Raw genomic sequence first — 24564 nt, 5'->3', positions numbered from 1 at the left:
CTGGAAGCAGTATCACCACATGGAGTGATACTGGTACCCGATCTGTTTGTGAGAGATGCAGTGCAATGCGGCTGGAACACGAAGGACCTGACAGTGACACAGCTCTCTGTGTGAGAGCCCATCCACCATCAGCACTTGCCAACTGTAATTGTTTGGTGGTTCTGGTGGGTGCATATTTTCTTTTTTTAGGGGGGGGGGCTGCTTTTTTGGGGGTTTGTATGCTTTCTTTGATGAAGAACCCTGCTGTATTCTTTAAGCTTTTTGGCTGCTTGGACTCTTCTTTATGGAACTGTGACTAGGGCTTATTTTTGGAGTAGGGCTTATATTTTAAGCATACTCCAAAAAGGCCCAAAAATCCTACTAGGGCTTATATTAAGGGTATGTCGTATTTTCTCTGGCCTCAGTTATGATATTGGACCTTCTAAACACGTGACCTCTATGGCCAATCCCTCTCCTTTACTGAGATTACCACAAGTTCTAAACACATGACCTCTGTAGCCAATTGCTGTCCTCAACTAGTATGGTACACCTTCTAAACACATGACTTCTGTTAACAATCACAGTCCTTTAGTGAGATAGCACACCTTCTAAACAGAAGACCTCTGTTGCCAATCACTGTCCTCTACTGAGATAGCACACCTACTAAACACATGACCTCTGTAGCCAATCAAAGTCCTAAGTTGGGATACCACACCTTCTAAACACATTACCTGTGTGGGCAATCACAACAGTCCAACGCATGGCAAAACTCATAGGGAACACTGGGACACTTTAACAATGGAGCTAGGGAGAGGGAAGATGGGACACCTCCTGCACTCACCTGCAGCTGTACCCTGCACTCCCTAGCCAGCCCTGTACGGGTTATGTCACCCTGTCACCGAGCAGGATAACTAGTGCTCTTGCAAAGCCATGAGCTCACCCTCACTAGTGAGATGGCTGGCGCGCAACACTAGTCCCACTGCTGCACTAAAACAACATGAACGAAAGGAAGACAAACAGGGAAATAAACAAAAGGATACACTCCAATATCACTTGTGAAATCAGACACCAAGACTGTAGCCGCTTCTGACTGCAAGGTCTCCAGCAGCTCCTTTCTCCTCAAGGCCTACTGTCACTATCAAGATACAGTATAACCGGCCCCATCTCGTGGTATATGTCACTATTTAAGGGCGATGGCCGTGGATACAACAGGATGCACATGAGGAGAGGTAATCACAAGCTGCTGGCAAGGAAAACAGACATTAACCCTTGGAGCACCAAAAGACAGGAAAACACATTAAATCATTTGAGTCTCACAAGGCTAAGTGTGACTCAGGGCCCAAACCTGTCACAAGTCTCCTAGTAACGGGAGACGTCATCTGTGGCCAATCACTGACCTCAGCAATGATACAGTACCTTTTAAGACCATGACCTCTGTGACCAATCACTGATCAGACAACACATGGTCGACTGTCCTGAAATAAGTGGAGACTAAGGGGTACTTTACACGTTGCGACATCGCTAGCATCGGCTAGCGATGGCGAGCGCGATAGTACCCGCCCCCGTCGCACATGCGATATGTGGTGATTGCTGCCGTAGTGAACATTATCGCTACGGCAGCGTCACATGCACATACCTGCCCTGCGACGTCGCTGTGACTGCCGAAATATCCCTCCTTCAAGGGGGAGGTGCGTTCGGCGTCACAGCGACGTCACCACGATGTCACTAATCGGCCGGCCAATAGAAGCGGAGGGGCGGAGATGAGCGGGACATAACATCGCGCCCACCTCCTTCCTTCCGCATAGCTGGTGGAGGCAGGTAAGGAGATGTTTGTCGCTCCTGCGGCTTCACACACAGAGATGTGTGGAGCTCCAGGAACGACAAACAACATCGTACCTGCAGCAGGAGCGACATTATGGAAATGAACAACGTGATACAGAACAGCGATTTTTGACTGTTTCATGCTCGTTCGTCTCTCCTAGGATTTACACATTGCGATGTTGCTACTGGCGACAGATGTGCGTCACAACAACCGTGACCCTGACGATATTTCGGTAGCGATGTCGCAACGTGTAAAGTTCCCCTAAATTCAGCCTGTTAGGAGGTGAGTTACCCTATTGGTGTGAGTTACCCTATAGGTATGAGTTACCCTATAGGTGACTATTCTGTAATATAAGGTATATTTTTACGCATTAAGGATCAAACATACACTGGCAAGGTCCTGAATTTAGTTTAGTCCTAATCAAGGGATGAAATAATATATTTGGACCATTCATCAGCATATTTGCTGCAGATATTCTAATTTTCTGCCTTTAAATCCCTGAAAGGATAAAAGATAAATATGTCACTGTCCAAGCAACTGAGAAATGACGCATTAAAATAAATCTAATTTTTGGAATTGATCGCCGTACACATCATCCGACATTGATTAAATGCTGGGAAATACATATTCCCTGATCTCTGTCTATTGCAGGACGCGTGGCTTGGCGCAGCATGGTGCATTAGTCCTGCCATCTACATGACGTATAACAGTTTCGCAAGAAGAAAACCATTTATTACATTTGATTTTTAAGTAACACAATACAGACAACGCATTGCCTATCAATAGACCCTGTCTACCACTGATTCATTGCGCACATGACGGTTATTGATTTTTTTTATACTAGACCTTTATGTTTTAGAACATCTGTTATGATGTTGCTTTACCCGAGAATAAACTAAATTTAGTGAAATACAACTCTATCACATCTATGATTTTTAGAGCAGAATTTACATCGCCCTTTTCCTTCACACTTCTAGAATCGCTGTATTTAATCAAATGATATTGCTATAAATCCTCCTGAGACCGGTAGTTCCACAAGCAATCACAGCCAACAATACTAAAGCGTGTTTTGCTTAAAGAAGAAAATGTAATGGAGCGGCTGGAAAAATAACTTTCAATTAGAACACGTAACACACTAACTTTTAAGGGGGCTAAACACGTTGCATGTTCCGGCCGCTCATCTCCGCCCCTCCGCTTCTATTGGCCGGCTGCTTAGTGACGCCGCAGTGACGGCGCTACGACGCCGAACGTACCTCCCCCTTGAGGGAGGGATTGTTCGGCGGTCACAGCGATGTCGCTGAACAGGTATGTGCATGTGACGCTGCCGTAGCGATAATGTTCGCTACAGCAGCGATCACACAATATCGCACATACGACGGGGGCAGGTGCTATCGCGCTCGACATCGCTACCTGATGCTAGCGATGTCGCAGCGTGTAAAGCACCCTTTAGACTACAATACTTTCATGTGCCCTGAGCAGGGAGATTATATTGTAGTGCGCCTGCGTAGGACCTCAATGCCGGCGAGTGTGGATGACGTAGGACGCGTCATGCACCCAGGCTTCAGAAGAAGGAGGACAAAGATGGCCGAAAGACGCGGCACCGACCGCTACCGGAGAACGGGGACACCCATCCGACCAGTTTGCAACACACCGCACCTTAGGCGAGTATTATCAATTGATTTTTATGTTCTACACAGCGGCCTGGGCTCTTATATACAGTATGTTAGAATCATGTATATAAGAGCCAACTAGTGGTGGCCGCAGCTTATAGTTGCCAAATCTGGTGACTGGATCCCTTTAAGTAAAAAAATGTTGATATCCTTTCAGCTTGGTTTTACATTGGACTTTTGGCAAACTATATTTGTTTCGTAGACAGCAGTTAAACATCACACCGCTGGTCTACTGTTAATGGAGTAATGTCGGTGTCAGGGTAGGATATCTTGGACCCAAGACAGGAGCTGCTTCTTTTGGCCGATCCTCCATAAATACAGAACATGTAAATCTTCACTTCTGATTTTATTGTAATATGTGAAGTCAGTATTACACACAGGAAATTAAAGAGGACCGACCACCAGGATTTTCCTATATAACCTAAAGCCAGTGCTATACTGGTGCTATCATGCTGATTCTATACATACCTATAGTTGTGAGATCGGATGTATAGTTTCTGAAATATAGGTAAGCAAAGTTACTTGATTGATAGCAGCTGTCTGTTGCCTGTCCTTTCTCCCCCTGTAATAACAAAGGTGGAGCAAGGACAGGCAACAGACAGGGGCGGGAATAACTAGCAAAAAGAGACCCACCTATTAGATATTCTATAGCTGCTATCAATCAAATAACACTGCATTTCACAAACTTTACTTGCCTATATTTCAGAAAGTATACATCCGATCTCACAACTATAGGTATGTATAGAATCAGCATGATAGCGCCAGTATAGCACTGGCTTTAGTTTATAAGAAAATCCTGGTGGGTGGTTCTCTTTAAATTAAACAAGTTGTTTGTGGTTGCTAGTGTGATGCCTTAGACTAGCCAGGTAGTCACAGATAGCACCCCACACAACACCAGTTCCACACTAGGTAACATCAGCCAAACACATAAACCCTAGTCACCTCCCTCGGTGCTTAATAGACACACCAGGGGGGTCGGAGCCAGGCGGTAGGCATGCCCACCGAGGAGTTCAGAGGGCCTGAGGCAGGAAACAGTTCAGTGAGATGAGTCTGTTGTGAGTTCAAGTTCAGGAGTGTTGAGGAGTAAGGAGGTCAGGCCCGTGGTACGGGCCTGTGTGAGACTGACAGGTGTGAGGGTCGCAGCCCGCACACCTTGGCTAGGAGGCATACGGTGGCCTAGCCTGCAGGAGCCGGGAAGACAGCCAGGTGGAACCGTGGTGGACCGGGACAGGGTAGTGGCCCGCCGGTACCGACCCGGGGAACTGACTGGAAACCGGAGCACACAGGGGGGTGCTCAGACCCTGAAACGAGGTCCAGAAGCCACTGGACTGAGTTAATTCACTGATTGAGGTCTGGACTATAGGTCCTTTCCCGCTCAAGTCCCGACTGAAGACAACAGCCCACCGAGGGGGATAGAAAGCCACCGCACAGGCAGAGAGATCCCATGGGCCAGCGTCTGCGGGCAAACGGGCTCTCCCGACGTACCTAAAGCCGGGGAGCAGACTCCCGGCCCTGAAGCGCAGGCAGTCTACACATACACTACACGGTGCAGGAGAAAGGCAAAGACCACCGAACCGGGTGAGGGACCACCATCAACTTTGTTTACCAGCGACATGTGTGTGTCAATAACAGTGAGTACAACAGTGCGATCCGGCCGCACACCACCCAGCACCGCCCAACTACTTCTCCCCAATGGGTCCCGGGGCCATCATCCCTGCCCACGGAGGGGTTAACATCTTGCTGCATAACCATCTCCTCCGGGTGCCCCGTAACCGCAGCGGTGCTGTCTACACCTTCACCACATCCCGTGGGTGGCGTCACGAACTCAAACACGGCTCCAGCCGTACACCTACCTACCACCCCCCTACGTAGCGCCAGCATCCTTTAACAAAGTGACCCCGGGTCCGGAGGCGCTCGAGCCACCCACCAACGAGCCCGGATCCAAGCGGCTCGACTGCAGCCGAGCGCGGGGCGGTACACTAGGCCATAGATTGGTTCCAATGCCACCTACAAAAGTGTGATAAAACTTTACAAAAAGGTATTGATATGCTTCATCCACTTAAAATATTTTTAAGTAGGAGTCCTCCATAAAAGTAAAATAACTAGCATCTTAACTTGATTTTTGAGCTGTACATCATAATATACGTTTGATTTTCAGGTATTCATTCCAAGATGAAGAGGACATGTTTATGGTCGTGGACTTACTCCTGGGGGGAGATCTTCGATATCATCTACAGCAAAATGTCCAGTTTACAGAAGAGACTGTTAAGCTGTATATCTGTGAAATGGCTTTGGCACTAGATTACCTAAGAAGTCAACATATAATCCATAGGTACAGTGATCAGAAGATCTGTTATATTAATGATGAGGATATTATAATATGCACAAAAAAGTTACATAAATCCTTTGCTGCTGTCTACAATTAATATGAAAGCCGCCCTGATGCTTGCTATCGGAGCGCAGTAGAGCACACTGGCACACCCAGTGCATGGCGCGGGCACAGGAGCTATTCCTGCTTCATGTGCACTGAGTGTAATATATGATTAACATGATGGCTCTAACAACCAGCATCAGAGCCCTCTGCTACCATGGCATTTAAAGAGTTTGACAGATATACCGGTGGCTACCCTAGTCCTCAAAGGCACAGCCTAATATGTTTCCTCTCTGTTTATCATTGATAATATCACTGATAAATAAATACATTTAAACAATCAACATGAGGTTCTCCCTATTTTTGATAATCACCAAAGGTAAAGCAGACAGCTGGGGGCTGCTATTATCAAGCTGAGAAGTGCCATGGTTATTGGGCCCTTCCCAGCTTAAAAATGCCAGCCCACAGCCACTCCAGAAGTGGCCCATCACAATTAATGCATTAATTCTGGCACTTCACCGTGGCTTTTCCTATTGCCCCATCACATTGCCAATCTGGGTAATGATAGTTGGGGTTGATGTCAGCTGTGTAGTGGCAGGTGACATCAAACCCTGATGTTAGTAATGGAAAGCTGTCTACTAGACACCCCCATTACTAACCCAGTAAGTAAAAATAAAAACACTGAAAAAGTTTATATGAAAAAAAACTACCTGACTCTTTCCTTGGTTCACCAATTTAATAAAAAAAAAAAAAACATGCAGGTCCGACATAGTCCAGGCTATCCAATGTAGTCCACAAATGGAAACCTGAAAGACAAAAAAAGAGAGAAAAAAATGAAAGATATTGTCCCTCATTCACCAATTTATTTGAAAGCAAAATTCCCATGTTTGACGTAGTCCAGCACTTCCTTTGACATTCCTTGATTACATAGATCAAAGGCTATGGAGTTTGAGAATGAGGCTCCATAGACTTTGAGCAGCAGCCAGTTTCAGCTTAAGCTGCACTTCGCGAAACCCGGTGATTCTGATGAACAGTGATGTCAGGAACCTCACCACTCATCACAGTTGCCAGGTCTCGTGGAGTGGAGGAGTGGCTGTTGCTCAAAGCCTATGCAGCCTCGTTCTAAGGCTCCATAGCCTTTGATCTACATAATTGAGGAACATCAGAGGAAAAGCTGGACTATGTCAAACATGGGAATTTTGCTTTCAAATAAATTGGTGAACGAGGGACAATGCCCTGTTTTTTATGTCTTTCAGGTTTCCATTTGTGGACTATGTCAGATTCCTGGACTATATTGGATTTCATGGACTACAACCGACCTGTATTGGTTCTTTGTTTGATTTTTAAATAAATTGGTGCAACAAAGAAAAAGTCAGGGAGTGTTTTTTAAATAAAATAAATTTCTGTATGTGTGTATTTTTTCTTTTTACTTACTGGGTTATTAATGGGGGCATCTTATAGACCCCTCTCTATGACTAATGCGGGCTTTACACAAGACGATCTATCGTGCGATGCATCGTTGGGTCACGGTTTTTGTGACACACATCCGGCATCGTTCACGACGTCGTTTCGTGTGACACCTCCGAGCGACGCAGAATCGCTCAAAAATCGAGAATCGTGTACTTGTCTCTGAGTTTTAAAAAATTGTTTATTTAACATGACGCCGGTTGTTCATCATACCCGGGGCAGCACACATCGCTCCGTGTGACACCCCCCAGGAGCGATGAACACAGCTTACCTGCGGCTCCCGCCGGCTATGCGGAAGGAAGGAGGTGGGCGGGATGTTACGTCCCGCTCATCTCCGCCCCTCCGCTTCTATTGGCTGGCGGCTGTGTGACGTCGCTGTGACACCGAACGTCCCTTCCCCTTCAGGAAGAGGATGTTCGCCGCCGACAGCGAGGTCGCTCAGCAGGTAAGTATGTGTGACGGCGGTTTAACAACTCTGTGTGACACTGGCAGCGATTTGCCCGTGACTCACAAACGACGGGGCGGTTACGACCGCTCGTGCAATCGCACGATAGATCGTAACGTGTAAAGCCCGCATAACACTAGAGCTTGATGCTAGCTGTCACTACACAGCTGATATCAACCCCATTTACTATTACCTCGATTGCCAATGCACCAGGGCAATTGGGAAGAGCCAAGGCAAAGCACCACTTATGTGATGCTCCACTTCTGGGGTAGCTGTGGTCTAGTATTTTTGGGCTGGGAGGGGCCCAATAACTATAGCCCTTCCCAGCCTGATAATATCAGCCCCCAAGCTGTCTGCTTTACCTTTGCTGGTTATCTTAAATAGGGGCAACCCCACATAGTTTTTTTTTAAAAAATGTGATTGATATATTAAGTTAATCAAGCCTAAACAGCATTTAGTTCCACATGAAAGGCATTTAAGAGTGCAAGTGTTTAATATGTAGGAGGGGTGTGAAATAATATGCAGGATATCTATTCTATCTATCAAGCATTTTCCTGTCATCTATAAAGATATTTTATATACAGTATATCTTTATATTATTTTTTTTTCTTTGAGATGTGTACAAGAAAAAAAACAAACGGTATACAGATGATCCATGTGCCGTCCATTTTTTTTTTCGCACCCATTGACTTGCATTGGCGAGTCTCGTCCCATATACGCAACCATACACAGCATGCTGCAATTTCTATTTCAGCCTGATTCCAGCAGAGGAAAAACTCACAGATGGACACTGACTTATTAAATAACATTGGTGCAAGTGCAATGCGATTTCTTTTTTTGCATTGCACTTGCTGTGTTTTATATGCAAGTGGGAGTTAGGCCTTAAAGCACCACTCCAGCATTTTTTTGGGGGGGCGTGATATCAACAACATCTGTTCTCTGCCATTAGTAAATCACTGATTAGCTGTCTTCGGTCCTAGTCCGCCTGACCGGTACTCATTTCTAACAGTCACAATCTCTCAATGCAAGTCTATGAGAGCCTCGTTCTGGACTCATTCTGGCTCTCGTGGACTTACATTGAGAAGTGACCGCCAATTTGCCGAACAAACATTGGAACGATCCTTCAGGTTACAACGAGCAGAACAGTACCGGAGCAATGTCGAGAACAGAAAAAGACGGTGGCTGGAAACTATTTTTCGAGGGGCAGGGAACAGACATTAGTGATACCACTCCAGAGTGGTGCTTTAAAAGTTGTTTTCATATACAGCAAAACAATTGTGTCATCAGCAAATCACCTATTGTTAAAATCAGGTTTATATCAAATGCATTTTTGAATTTTTTCTCTGACAATTTATATATAAAAAAAAGTCAAAAATCTTGTACTTTTCACCTTGGCCTTTAAGCCTCACACCAAATGTATACTTTCTTTTGTGCAGCAGCAAGTAAATAGACTGAGTCTGACCCTATTGAGTTCTATATTAGAATGGTGGTATAACCTGGGTATACTCTGATCAGGGCATAGGTCATTGTGAGAGGAGGGGGGAGTAGTAATATCAACTATTGTCGATGGTGGATATTGTGTTTTCTACTAAATATAGAGGTATTATCAATCATTGTACAAGATGGGGAGGAGGTGAGCTGTGACATCACCTATTGTGAATGTTGAATCCTGTGTTATCTACTGTATATAGAGGTGTTACCAGTCATTGTAGAGGAGGTGAGCTGTGACATCACCTATTGTGAATGTTGAATCCTGTGTTATTTACTGTATATAGAGGTGTTACCAGTCATTGTAGAGAAGGTGAGCTGTGACATCACCTATTGTGAATGTTGAATCCTGTGTTATCTACTGTATATAGAGGTGTTACCAGTCATTGTAGAGGAGGTGAGCTGTGACATCACCTATTGTGAATGTTGAATCCTGTGTTATTTACTGTATATAGAGGTGTTACCAGTCATTGTAGAGGAGGTGAGCTGTGACATCACCTATTGTGAATGTTGAATCCTGTGTTATCTACTGTATATAGAGGTGTTACCAGTCATTGCAGAGAAGGTGAGCTGTGACATCACCTATTGTGAATGTTGAATCCTGTGTTATCTACTGTATATAGAGGTGTTACCAGTCATTGTAGAGGAGGTGAGCTGTGACATCACCTATTGTGAATGTTGAATCATGTGTTATCTACTGTATATAGAGGTGTTACCAGTCATTATAGAGGAGGTGAGCTGTGACATCACCTATTGTGAATGTTGAATCCTGTGTTATCTACTGTATATACAGGTGTTACCAGTCATTGTAGAGGAGGTGAGCTGTGACATCACCTATTGTGAATGTTGAATCCTGTGTTATCTACTGTATATAGAGGTGTTACCAGTCATTGTAGAGAAGGTGAGCTGTGACATCACCTATTGTGAATGTTGAATACTGTGTTATCTACTGTATATAGAGGTGTTACCAGTCATTGTAGAGAAGGTGAGCTGTGACATCACCTATTGTGAATGTTGAATCCTGTGTTATCTACTGTATATAGAGGTGTTACCAGTCATTGTAGAGGAGGTGAGCTGTGACATCACCTATTGTAAATGTTGAATCCTGTGTTATCTACTGTATATAGAGGTTTTACCAGTCATTGTAGAGGAGGTGAGCTGTGACATCACCTATTTTGAATGGTAGATCCTGTGTTATCTGCTGTATATAGATGTGGTATCAGTCATGGTACAGGAGGGGGGAGGTGACCTGTGACATCACCTACTGTGAATGGTAGATCTTGTGTAATCTACTGTATATAGAGGTTTTATCAGTCATTGTTCAGGAGGGGGAGGAGGTGAGCTATGACTTCCCTTATTGTGAATGGTGGGTAATGTGTTATGTGCTGTATATAGAGGTGTTATCAGTTATAGTACAGGATGGGAAGGAACTGAGCTATGACGTCACCTTTTGTGAAGGTATGATCTTGTTTTATCTGCTGTATATATAGGTGTTATCAGTCATTTTACTGGAGGAGGAGGTGAGCTGTGACATCCTTATTGTGAATAGTGGGTGGTCATGTTGTAATGCTCGCCGCTGAAGATGGTAAAGCAGCGAGCAGGAGTGGACCCACTGGACCACAAGGTGGACCTAGGCTTAACCTTTGAGGGAGGGCGTGCGTAAGTGTCCACCCCGAGGCTGACGTCAGGTGCCTCTCTCAGGCAATGATCGGGACTGCTGCAGCTGTCCCCCAGGGCACCTACAGACACAGATGCAGACAGGCAGAGTCACTAGTGTTGCAGGTGCAGCCGGGATGGCTGAGGCAGATGTTACAGCCAGCCAGCACAGACAGTATCATTATTGTGGTTGGTGCAGCAGGGGTGGCTGAGGCAGATGGCCAGGCTGGACAGGTAGAGTCACAAGTGTAGCGGATGCAGCTGGGATGGCTGGAAGAAATGAAACAACCAGAACAGGCTAGTAACAGGGGACAAGGAAAGATAATGCACACTGAAACTGGGACACACAGTGGACAAGGGAACCCAACAACTAGCTGGCAAGGGCACGGACCACTAATTAACTAAGCACATTGATCAGGCACCTCCCCTAGCGGTAGGGTGCCTTAAGTACCCAGTGCCTCTCGGATATAGCCTGAGAGGCACTTACAGGAAATAGCGAGCTGGCCTTTTAAGAGAAGGTCAGCGGTGTTTGCACTTTCCCGGACACCCCAGGTGGAGGAAGCAGAGGAAGCCTATTTGGAGGACCATGAGGAAGCCAGGCAAGGCAGAGCGGGCCAGGAGCGATGGTGAGTCGACGTGAGGAGGGAGAGCAACGCAGGGACATCAGCAGTACACATGTGTTATCAGTCATTGTACAGGAGGAGGAGGTGCGCTGTGACATCACTTATTTTGAATGGTGGGTCATATGTTTTACTGCTGTGTATAGAGATTTTTTCAGTTATACTTACTTACATGAGGGGGAGGAAGTGAGCTGTGACATCCCCTTTTGTGAATGGAGGATCCTATTTTATCTACTGTATATAGAAATGTTACCATCAGTCATTGTAATCCTGCCTGTGTGATAATGAGGCTGTTGAAAAGTCTTCTGTACAGAATAGGAACTGTGAGTCTATTATTGACCTTAGACACTGAATATGGAAAATTGAGAAAACAATTATCAAGAACTTAAAAATAAAAATAATTTAGCATAAAAACCTGATTAAACAATTGGACATTTCCTGATGACACATTCCTTTCTATATAAACATTTTGGACCGATTTATCAAGGTGTTTAGTGACTCATAAAGTCATAATTTTTTGGCGCACCGTGAAGTTGCATGAAAACGTGGTTGTTTTTGGTGTTTTCATACCTGTTGGCTATTTCCATCAGGGTGCGCTGAGCTGAGCACGGTTGGGATGGAGTATGGCGGTGCCCAACCATGGAATTCATCAATGGTTAGCATGTCTTGTGAGAAGATGCTCCAAAGTCTTTAAGTGTAGTGTGCGTCTCTTACAATGCCGGATTTAATGCATCGGTGTAGATTTGTTCAGATAATTCCAACTCTGGCCGAGAGTCGGTAAATTCTGATTTCTTCTAAACCACAATGCTCTTATCGTGGGCTTATATGATGTAAGTAATGGGATGTACATGATATGCCGAACAATAAGATAACCTTCATTTTGATACTTTACAGAGACGTGAAGCCTGACAATATCCTCCTCGATGAACAAGGTGAGCAGATGATACCACTGCGCTGGTCTTGTGGACTTTCTCGTAATATTGATCTTTAAACTTTTTTAAGAGAATTTGTCCCCGAAACAAACGCCTCTTTGTATAGTTATTGAGTTATACTAGGTAATATGGGCACATTTTTGCATTCAAAACAAGACAAAACAGAGTAATAGTGCAAAAAGTACAATTTTATTTGAAAATCACAAACAGTGGTAAAAATCATTAAAAACAGCTACTTGGAGACGAGGGATGTCAGATAAATAGAAGGAGAATGGCAGGGTCCCCTGTTAGTAATTCATTATACAGTATGTGTCCAACCCCTCAGAACCAAAGAATTATAATTAAGGGAAGGGAAAAACAATTAGGATCTTCCCTCCTTGAAGAAGCAATAGTACCCTCGCGAAACGCGCGTTAGTGATTCTTAGATCTGATCCAATCGTACCCTCGCAAAACGTTCCTGGGGGTCTTGTCATGTGTGAATAGGCTTCCGCTGTGGTTCCCTTGCACTTGCACTTTAGGTAATTATGGTCTTTTATGCCATTCCTCTCTTGTGTATGTCTACCCACAACCTATAAATTATGATGGTTACATGTACATTTTTTTCCCTTCCCTTAATTATAATTCTTTGGTTGTGAGGGGTTGGACACATATAATGAATTACTAACAGGGGACCCTGCCATTCTCCTTCTATTTATCTGAGATCCCTCATCTCTCCAAGTAGCTGTTTTTAATGATTTTTACCACTGTTTGTGATTTTCAAAAAAAATTGTACTTTTTGCACTATTACTCTGTTTTCTCTTGTTTTGATGCATTTTTGAGTAGTGCAGATAATGGCTCGGCCGCACCAAGGCTGACCCAGTATTTATCCGTATGGCTTATAGTTTGCGAATTGTTTTGTTTACATTTTATTATTCGTATAATGTCCACAATACTCGGACATTCTTAACTTGAGTTTTGCAACCCAAAGGTGCCTGTATTACAGCCTAAAGCTTCATGTGCAAAGCCGAACCTATACGTAGAGATCTGATATAGACATGGGAAGGAAATTGGGTCATACTTCAAAGGGTTTTCCCACAGGGAAGATTCTAAATATACAACTGGTGAAATAAGTATTGAACATGTCACCAATTTTCTAGCTAAATATATTTCTAATCATGCTACTGACATTAATTTCTCACCAGATATCAGTAACAACCCATCCAATGCACACAGGCAAAGAAATCAAACCACTGATGTCTATAAATTTAGTGATGTGTAATAATGAGAAATAACACAGGGAAAAAGTATTGAACATGTTAACTGAAATTGATTTAATATTTCTTACAAAAGCCTTTGTTGGTGATAAAGCTTCAAGACACCTCCTGTATGGAGAAACTAGTTGCATGCCTTGCTTAAGTATGATTTTTGCCCATTCTTCCACACAAACACTCTTCAAATCCTAAAGGTTTATATGTAGCATCTTTTGTCCTCCAAACAAGGTGTGTGTTATGGCATCCAAAGTCTCCTATGACCAGACTATATTCTCCCAGTATTTCACAGGCTTTTGTAAATGTTGTTGAGCATACTTTAAACTCACTTGATATGGTGTATTTGGGGTGATTTGCCTTTTGGCCTCCAAACATGGTGTGTATTATGGCATCCAAAAAGTTCAATTTTAGTCTCCTATGACCAGACTATATTCTCCCAGTATTTCACGGGCTTGTATAAATGTTGTTGAGCAAACTTTAAACTCACTTTCTATTTGTTCAGCAATGGAGTCTTGCATGGTGAGCATGCATACAGGAGCGTGCATACAGGCCAAGGATGTTAAATGCATTACTTATTGTTTACTTTGAAACAATTGTACTCACTGATTCCAGGTCTTTCTGTAGCTCTCCACAGGAGGTTCTTGTATTTTGGACAACTCTTCTGATAATTCTTTTCACTCCTCTGTCTGAAATCTTTCAGGGAGCACCTGGTCGTGGCCGGTTTATGGTGAAATAATGTTCTTTTCACTTCTGAATTATGGCCCCAACACTGCTCACTGGAATCTTCAGTAGTTTAGAAAATTTTTCTGCAACCAATGCTATCAGTATGTTTTGCAACAATAAGGTTGCAAAGGTTTTAAGACAGCTCACTGGTTTTACCTATCCTGAGATGTTTCTTGTGTGGCACTTGGGTAATGAGACACCTTTTTATAAGCCATTAATTGAACCAGCTGATATTATTTTTTGCTAAGTGGCAGGATTCCTTTCTCTTTACTAATAGATTTCAGCTGGTGTCATGACTTTCCATGGCTTTCTTCATGTCTTCAATACTTTTTCACTGTGTTATTTCTCATTACTAAGAAAAACTATGGATAAAAAGTGCAAGAGGGTCTTATCCAAGCATACCAGAAGATAAAAATAGAGGCAAACCTTACCTGGTCAGGTTGTGTGACCCACAACCAGTGTAAATTGCATGTACAGAGCCAGAAAGGTTAAGGTGCAAAATACAGAGGGAAAAAAGGAATAAAAACGTGTCCTGCTTTTCCCTGGATTTATTTCTCATTACTACACATAACTTAATTTATGGACATCTATGATTTTATTCCTTTGCCTTTATAGATTGGATGGGTGGTTACCAACATCTGGTGAGAAATATATGTAAAAAACCTTTTAAGAAGTGTATTTACTTATAAAATTGGTGACGTATTCAATACTTATTTCACCCGCTGTATGATTGCCAGAGATCAGACTGTTGGGACCCCTACCATGCCAAGAACCAAGGTCTCAAAGTCCACTGTTTCAATTGAGACATAATGAGCATGTGATGCTCCCATGGGTTTTTTTGAGGGTTACCCGTGGTTCTTCTCCAGGGTCGCCGCAGGGGCCTTGCCCTATTCTGTGACCACAACAGTGTCACTAAAGCTGGGGATGGGGACGATGGGGGTAGTTGATATTCGTGACGCCACCTGTAGTGTACGTGTGACGCCCCTGGACTATCAGGTCGTCACACGGTACTGCACAAGCTGCCTTTCCAAGCAGTATTCTGCCTCCCTCTTGGTTCTGGGGCCCTACTTAAGTGGTTTTGCCTCTAACAGCAAATCAAAATCCTAGACACACCCTGCACCACACCCACCTGACACACCAGTGGGCGTCTTGAGAGGAATAGAGTCGCCCACCTGGGGGGGGTCAGGGAGGGGAGGTGAGGTGTGTAGAGAGTAGAGTTTAGTCAGTGACTGTAGAGGAGAGTTGAAGGAGAGAGGTTGGGAAGTAGCCCTCGAGCTGTGAGGAGCTCAGAGGAAGTCGGGAGTGGTGACTCCTGAAGTAACTGTCTAGATTGCAGACGGTGGTCTGGGCCTAGAGGAGTCGGACCCCCGGTTACAGGGGATTGTGGGAAGGGGCCTGGAACTGTCAAGGAGGACAGCCGGTAGCCTAGCACTATCACCGGTCCGGGACCGAAGGCACGACTGGGTACACGGACCCTAGGTCAGGGAGTAGCTTCAGGTAACCCGACAATTCACCTGAGGAGAACGGAGCCTTTGTGATCTGTTCCCACCCGCTCCAGAATCGGGCCATTAGCACAACGAGGGGGATAGGACTTTCCAACCAAAATGGTCCAGAAAATCCCAAGCATGAGCCCGGAGAGCAAGCTCCCATACTTAGCCTTAGTAGGGTGCGGGGCCCGGCTAGTTCCAAGCTACCGGGCCATCAAGCTAAAGTTTAAACTAAGTTCCGGGAGATAGGTCACGGACCACCAGGCAGCACCACTTGGGGACGGGATCCGGACGAGCTCCTCTCAGCGTAAGTGGTACCCAGAGACTTGGTTTATCCGGTTGTCGGTGTCTGCTTATGAACTGAGTGAGTACGAGAGTGACTTCTGCATCCCCATGGCATTCCTCCCTTCACCGAATCCCGGGGCATCCCCTACCCGTGTAGGGTTCCAACACCTTGCTGCCCCGTTCCATCATCCCCGGGTGCTCCCAACGACAGCGCTGGTACTCCTAATTACCACACACCACGGGTGGCGTCACGAACTGTAACTCCCCTGTAAATACCCCCTTTTTCATTCGAGTGGCCGCACGACCCCCGGGTCCGGAGACCCTCTAGCCACAGTGAACCCGGATCCGAGCAGGTCGGCTGCTTCCACGGGGGCGTTACATACGGCTATAATGGGAGCTGCCGCTATAGAGGATCTCTCTCTTCTGGGGTGGATGGTAACGCAGCTCGGGTGTTGCAGCTCTCCGCAGGCAGAGCTTGGCCCTAGTGAGGATGATAGAAGTGGTAGTCATCTATGGCGCAGGGGCGTGATATTGAGAGCGCCGGTAGTAATGGGACGACACAGAGAGTGCAGTTCAAAGTCTTTTACTCACTGGAAGCACACCGCCGTTGGAGTACCAGGCTGCGTTGTGATGGACTTCAGCCGATCCCGGATACTTCGGAGGTCGAGGCCGGTGTTTCCTTCTGTGTGTCACCTTTCGACGGTTTCCCTCCACCCGAGCTCCTGGGCCATGGAACGGGTCACGGGTGCCTTCTGCACTCCCCGTGAGCCCTGGGATCCCCTTTCTTTCCCATGAACTCGGGTCGAGCTTCCAGCTCCAGACCACGGGCCCCTGACTATCCGTGTCCATGCTTGCTTATCTCCTCCTGAATGTGACCTGGCGCATCCCGCGCCCAGAGCTGACTGACTACTGTGTGAGATGGCTCTTAACTTCCCTGTTGGTTCCCAACCTCCCGGGTTCCTGAACTAGTGGGCTAGAGGTCCCATACCTCGTGATGGCCACCCCAGCACCTACCCTAGCCCAGTCTCAGTGGAAGAGCTCCTGTGTTATGTGTTGGTTGAGTGTGTTGTTGGTTGTTTACCGGTGATGACCTCCTCCGTATCCGAGATGAATACCGCACCTCAGGTGAGGTGCAGTACCCTGTGGCGCCTGAAGCCACAGGGGCGCTATACATGCACATGCATGGGTGAACTGAGTCATGGTGGGTCCCTGTGCAGGAGTGGACCACCAACACCCTACATGAACAGTGCTGACCACAGTACACTTGCTGCACTTTATACAGTACACTCAAGCACTATCCCATCATTTATTTAGAGGGGTGGTCCCTGGCTAAACTACTGATGACTTTTCCATAGGATAGGTCATTAATATGAAATCGATGGGGGCCCGACACTCACATGGATCAGCTGAAAACTGCTCTGGTAGCAGCTGTAAGTAAGTAATATATGAGTTACATACAGAAGCCACCTCCGTTACTTAGTGGCCACTGCCAAACACTGAACTTTATCTCGTTTTCCAGTTCTCGGGATCAGTAGGGCTTTATTCCACGACAAGAAATGCATCAAAAAGGTGTATTTTACTAAGTTATCATTAATAAGGCTGGATACTTATACAGACGGCCAAGGATCTGCTGCTTTTTATCTATATCACATCATGCCAGTTATAATATCGGAGACGTATTGCATTAAGAAGCGGTTATTCTGTAATCAGAGGCTATGGGAATTTTAGATTTCACACAAGTTTTATTCCGTTTTTCCTTTCTCATACAGAACTATAATTGATTCCCTGGCTGTTTTTTCCGGTTCAGGATTATTCCTTTTTATCAGTCAGCGTTTCCACAGCATTAGCTGGTAGCACATGAAGGGGCGCTGTGAATAACTAATTGGGTGTTTGTATAGTGTAACAGTTCTTCTTTCTTGGCTGAGAACTTCTGTCCTGATCCTCAGGTCACGCTCATCTCACAGACTTCAATGTAGCAACCATTATTAAAGACGGCGAAAGAGCGACTGCAATGGCTGGAACCAAGCCCTACATGGGTAAGGAAGGTTACTCCGTGACCAATATCCGAATGTATCTAATCTCTGTAGCTACAAACCTAGCCTACCATGGGGGTCCGAAAAAAAGAGATCACATAGCAACAATCAAACTGAGCTCCTTAGTATCATATAGTTTTCCACCCGAAACAGAAGGGTCATAGACCTGCTTGTGACAACTTCTTCAATGGGTATGAGGGTGGCCATGTATAGCCAATAGCTATCATTTGGCTCCAAAAAATTTTTATGAGCTCCCCATACACATATTTGCTTTAATACCAAACCTGGACAACCCCTTTAAAGGGAACCTGTGATCAGATTTGGCCACCACCAGTGAGATGCGGCCACCACCAGTGAGCCCTTATAAACAGTATTCCAGAATATTGTATATAAGAGCCCAGGCCGCTGTGAAGAACATAAAAAACACTTTTATAATACTCAGTTAAGGGGTGGTCCAGGCCGATGGGTTTCACTGGTCTCCGGTCTGGCGCATCCTCTCTGCGGCAATCATCATCCTCCTTCTTCTGAGGCTCGTGTGTATGACGCGTCCTATGTCATCCACATTGGCTGGCATTGTGGTCCTGCGCAGGCGCACTTGATCTGCCCTGCTCTGAGCAGATCAAAATATTGTAGTGCGCGTGCACTGGCAGTCTTTAAATTTTTCTCGCGCCTGCGCATTACAGTATTTGATCTGCCCTCAGCAGGGCAGATCAAAAAGCACCTGCGCAGGACCACGATGTCTACCTGTGTGAATGACGTAGGACACGTCATCAATACTGGGCTGGGTAGAAGGACGGAGATCGCATCAGAGAGGAGGCGCCGGACCGGAGATCAGCGACACCCATCGGACCAGACCGCCCCTTAGGTGAGTATAATAAAAGTGATTTTTACATTATACACAGCGGCCTGGACTCTTATATACCTTATTCTAGAATGCTGTATATAAGAGCTCACTGGTGATGGCCGCAGCTTATAGGGGACAAATCTGGTGACAGGTTCCCTTTAAATGACCAAATGTTGTGAATAAAAGATGACTAAACAATTTCCAAATCATTGCATTCTTATTTTCGTTATACTGTGTGTATTGTGAGGACTCACAAGTCTACAGTCACATAAAGTGACACGTTATGTGACTGCAGACTTTTGTGACAAATTTTAAAACTCATTTAAAAACTGATGGCAGCAACAAATCTCAAAAGAAGTTGGGCCCAGGTCATATCCATCATTGTGTAACATCACCTCTTCTCTTTACAACAGTCTGTAAACATCTAGGTAGTGAGGAGACTAATTGCTAGCGGTGTGGGAGAGGAATGCCCCCGTTGTTAGTTGATGCAGAAGTCTAGCTGCTCCACAGTCCATGGTCTTCTTTGCCAGATTTTTCATTTCTATTATTCGAAAAATGTTTTCTATTGGTGAAAGGTCTGGACTGCAGGCAGCCAGATCATCACCTGAACTCTTGTATGTGGTTTTGCATTGTCTTGCTGAAATGTACAAGGTCTTCCCTGAAATAGACATTGGCTGGATGGGAGCAAATTTTGTTCTAAAACTAGAGATGAGCAGACCTATGGAAGTTTGGGTTCCCTATGTGCAGCTGGACTTTATATAAAGTTTAGTTTGAGACCTGGACTTGAACTGAACTTGACCCCGGAGCCCAAACCCCTTTGAAAATCATTGGGCAGTTTGGCTCTCGACTTACATTCAGCGAGCCATAAACAGAGCATTTCCATGGGAGGGAGTTCAGGGTTGTTATTTTGTACTCACTACATCCAAAAATGTACTTTTTACCCTCAGTGAGAGCCATTCAAAGACTGCAAGCGGCTCCCAATGGGCGGAGAACTGAGCGTACCTGAGCACATTGATGCTCGATCGAGTGGTTAGCATACGTACAGGCCCAGAACTCAGAACTTGTACACTGATGTTTTTTAAAGTCTGTACTCGGTACGAACCCTGACTTTTCCAGTTTGGGTTTGCTCATCTCTATCCAAAACCTCTATATGATGCTCAGCATTGATAGTACTTTTCATATGTAAGCTGTTCTGCCATAGGCACTAATGCAACCACATACCATCAGAGATGTAGGACCGCTTCTGAGATAACAAGCTGGATGATCCCTCCTTTTTCTGTTCCACAATTTTTAGACTCACATATTGAGAAACATCTGACCATATTTGCTTCTGAGAGACTCTGCCTCTCTAATATGCTCTTTATATACTCAGGCATCTGACTTAGCTGACAATTGACACTTCAGCTGTTTTTCATTAGTACCAGTTGCTTTTCCAGCTTTTTGTTAACCCTGTTATGTCTTTTTTATATGTGTTGCTGCCATCAATTTCTAAGTGAGTTAATTTTTTTCAAATGAATTGGAAAAAATGTCTAACTTCCACCTTCCGATCTGTGATCTATGTTCTGCTGAGATTAAAATATGGAGATAAGAGATTTCCAAATCATTGCATTCTTGTTTTCTTTACATTTTACACAGCGCCCCAACTTTTTGGTAATTGGGTTTGAACATTGTATCATGAATGATAAATGATGTTTTCTAATAATGTAAAATATGAATGTAAATAAAAAAGGGAGTAGATGACTGTAATATCATTTTCTATTTCTGTTATTTTAGCTCCAGAGATTTTTCAGTCATTTCTCAATGGTGGAACTGGTTACTCATTTGAGGTTGATTGGTGGTCACTCGGGATAATGTCATTCGAGCTGCTCAGGGGCTGGGTAAGTAAATGTTGAATATCATCCTTTAAGTACTTATCATGAGGTCATAAGACCCTAAACGGCCACCAATCTGTTATGTATTACAGTAAAGGCCCGTTACACGCAACGACATCGCTAACGAGATGTCATTGGGGTCACGGAATTGGTGATTCACATCCATCCTCGTTAGCGACGTCGTTGCGTGTGACATGTATGAACGACCGCTAACGATCACAAATACTCACCTAATCGTTAATTGTTGACACGTCGTTCAAATCCCAAATATCGTTGATGGTGCTGGACGCAGCTTGTTCGTTGTTCCTGAGGCAGCACAAATCACTTCGTGTGACACCCCAGGAAGGACGAACAACACCGTATCTGCGTCCTCCAGCAATGAGGTGGGCGTCACTTTCCTGCGGCTGCTCTCCGCCCCTCCGCTTCAATTGGACAGCTGCCGTGTGACGTCGCTGTGACGCCGCACGAACCACCCCCTTAGAAAAGAGGCAGTTCGCCGGCCACAGCGACATTGTTAGGCAGGTAGGTACGTGTGACGGGTGCTAACGATATTGTGTGCCACGGGCAGCGATTTGCCCGTGACGAACAAACGACGGGGGCAGGTGCTTTCACGAGCGACATCGCTAGCGATGTTGCTGCGTGTAAACCCCCTTAACACTTGATAATGATGTCTTTCTATATGCTGGTCAGCATAATATGGAAAAATTACTTTAAAAACAGTATTTGCTATAATATAATGACTTGTAAAACGTCATAGTGGTGGAGCTGATCTTCTAAAGGGGCACAATTAGTGATGGGTGGACCCAGACTTTAGAAGTCCGGATCCAGGTGGGGTCAAAAGAACCTGAGCAATAACCCCAGGCCTGGAGTTCTCAAGGAACTTCGGGTAGTGATCTGGATCCGACCATCCAAGTAATAAAAAAAAAACAACAAAGAAAAAAAGATTTTTTTCTGTGCTTGTGTTTAATTTTCACTTACAGACTAGTGATGGGGGGGGGTGTCTCATAAATGCCTCCCATTAATAATTTCTAATCTAGGGTTTAGTAGTAGCTGTGATTAAACCCTTATTACCCCGATTGCCACGGCACCAGGGCAATCGGGATGAGCTGGGTAAAGTTCAGGGATTATCGCATCTAATGGATGCAACAATCCTGGGGGGCTGTGGGCTGCTATTTTTAGGCTGGGCGGCCCAATAAGCATGGGTCTCCCCAGCCTGAGAATACCAGCTCCCAGCTTTCAGCTTTATCATGGCAGGATATCAAAATGGGGGGGGGGCGCACACCGTTCTTTAAAATTATTTATTCAATTGATTTTTAAGAAAATCCGCATGCGGTTCCTCTTATTTTGATTCACAGTCAAGATAAGCGTCCGGCTGGGGGCTGCAGCCTGTAGCCTTATCTTTATATGTGGTGGTATCATAATATGGGGGGACCCAACGCCAATTTTTTTATTTAGTTATTTATTTTAACACCAATATAGAAGCAGACATGTGTGATTGACAGCAGTCAGACGTGCTGTTACTCAGGCTTGGGACACTGTCAGACTGCAACCAATCAGAGACACACGGACTGCTGGTGGGCGGGGTAAGCAGTGCATATGCATGCCGATAATGAGTGGCCCCGGAATTAGAGTAAGTGGCCCCTTAAGCAGTGTATGAAGTGACTATGAAGCGTTTGCTCTAATCCCCCTCTCTGTTCTACCACGACTTTCAAGTGTCTGATTTGGGTCTCCATAGACATATATTTGGAGACCGGTATCCAGCCAAATATCCAGGATAAATAATGAGCCCGAACCATTTTTTTTTTTAAAAAACTGGTTGGACCCGCCAATCCTGGGTATCCAGGTCCGCTCATCACTAGTCACGATGGCATTGGTTCTTGCTTGACTTCCCACTGCCTGAGAATGCTGTCATAAGCCACCCCAAATGACATCTGGTGCAGTTAAGAAATGTTTGCCGGTCTCTGTTTCCTCTGGCTCACAGGCTGATAATTATCACCCTTACCAAATTAACAAATTAGTAAGGAAAATAATTTGCCAGATTTTGCAAAACTCGGATTCAATAATTGTCTTAGGGATAATACAAGTGTGTTCTCGCATGCTTTAGCCCCAGACTTGTCTGGAGTGTTGTATGGACATTTTGGCAAATCGTAAAAGGACGACATCTGCTAACAGCAAGCTCTTGTCTATGGGCAGCTGTACCGCTAACAGATTTGTTTGTATGCAACTTATATACTATTCTTATCTTTCCACAGAGGCCGTATGACATCCATTCAAGTAATCCAGTAGAGACCCTAGTCCAGTTATTTAGCACAATCACTGTCCAATACGCATCCGTCTGGTCAAAAGATATGATCGCACTTCTGCGGAAGGTAAATTCACTTTCATTACAAATAAAAGAAAAACATATGGCTACTTTCTCTAAGGAAAAACAAAAAAACAGCACAAATCCACAGTAATTGGACTATTAATCCAACACCACACTGCCCAGAACCACGATGATGCCAACAGTGTCCCATCATTTCCTGCCAAAACTGGTACAATGCACTGTGTGCTGCTGAATTAGTGCAGTACCAGGGGGGTAAAGGAATCTAAAAAACTCTGGATTTTTGGATAAGCTGTATTTTCTCATGTCTTGATAAACTTTTTACATTTCTTTTTTTTTTTTTTTAGATTTTTCTTCTTTTAACTACTTACATTGCACACTGTTGCACTGTTTTTACTAGGTGTTTTTAAAACAATTTTGTGCTATAATTTTTTGCTAATTTTTTGTGAGACTATAGTATACTCTATTAAATAGGACAAACCACCAGGATTTTCCTATATAAACTAAATCTAGTGCTATACTGGCGCTATCATGCTGATTCTATACATACCTTTAGTTGTGAGATCGGATGTATACTTTCTGAAATACAGGCAAGTAAAGTTTGTGAAATGCTCTGTTATTTGATTGATAGGTGCAATGAAATAACTAATAGGTGGGTCGAATGTTGCTAGTTATTCCTGCTCCTGTCTGCCTGACTGTCCTTCCTCCCCTGTTTCTGTTATTACAGGGAGAGGAAGGACAGTCAGGCAGACAGGGGCGTTAATAACTCGCAGAACCCAATCCACTTATTAGATATTCTGTTGCACCTATCAATCAAATAACAGTGCATTTCACAAACTTTACTTGCCTGTATTTCAGAAAGTATTCATCCGATCTCACCACTAAAGGTATGCATAGAATCAGCATGATAGCACCAGTATAGCACTGGCTTTAGGTTATATAGGAAAATCCTGGTGGTTGGTCCTCTTTAAGGTATGTTGCAGATTTCAATTATTTTTTAATATAGATCCCGATTTTTATTTTGGTAAATGTGACCTTATGTCAATTCTTAATTCCCCCAATTACTACTCATCTGGCTGGGTGGCCATTCATTGAATTCCTGTTTATCACCATTGTGTCTTTAGGTCCAAAATTCTGTTGTGATTAATAGCATGAATGATAAAATTTTATATGGTTTTTAGATTTTTTTAAATTAGATTCACAGCTCAAAATTCCCTGCATAGCCACAGAGTTAAATGATAAAATTGTACTATTAGAGGGCGATTAGGAGTTCACTATTCTATTATTGAATACATGTATAA

General features: G+C 44.4%; 1 protein-coding gene across 1 annotated transcript in view; it reads left to right on the top strand.

Annotated features, from left to right (window-relative positions):
• The window catches only part of STK32C (serine/threonine kinase 32C), a 320810-nt gene that overhangs the window by 266487 nt on the left and 29759 nt on the right, over positions 1–24564 (top strand). The window contains exons 4-8 of the mRNA XM_075348496.1: positions 5630–5803; positions 12413–12450; positions 18139–18228; positions 20843–20946; positions 23193–23309. Coding sequence (XP_075204611.1) covers positions 5630–5803; positions 12413–12450; positions 18139–18228; positions 20843–20946; positions 23193–23309 — 523 coding nt within the window. The remainder of the gene's footprint in view (positions 1–5629; positions 5804–12412; positions 12451–18138; positions 18229–20842; positions 20947–23192; positions 23310–24564) is intronic.

This window comes from Anomaloglossus baeobatrachus, chromosome 5 (genome assembly GCF_048569485.1).
Source record: "Anomaloglossus baeobatrachus isolate aAnoBae1 chromosome 5, aAnoBae1.hap1, whole genome shotgun sequence".
Classification (NCBI taxonomy): Eukaryota; Metazoa; Chordata; class Amphibia; order Anura; family Aromobatidae; genus Anomaloglossus; species Anomaloglossus baeobatrachus.
This window is presented reverse-complemented; position numbering and strand designations above follow the sequence as displayed.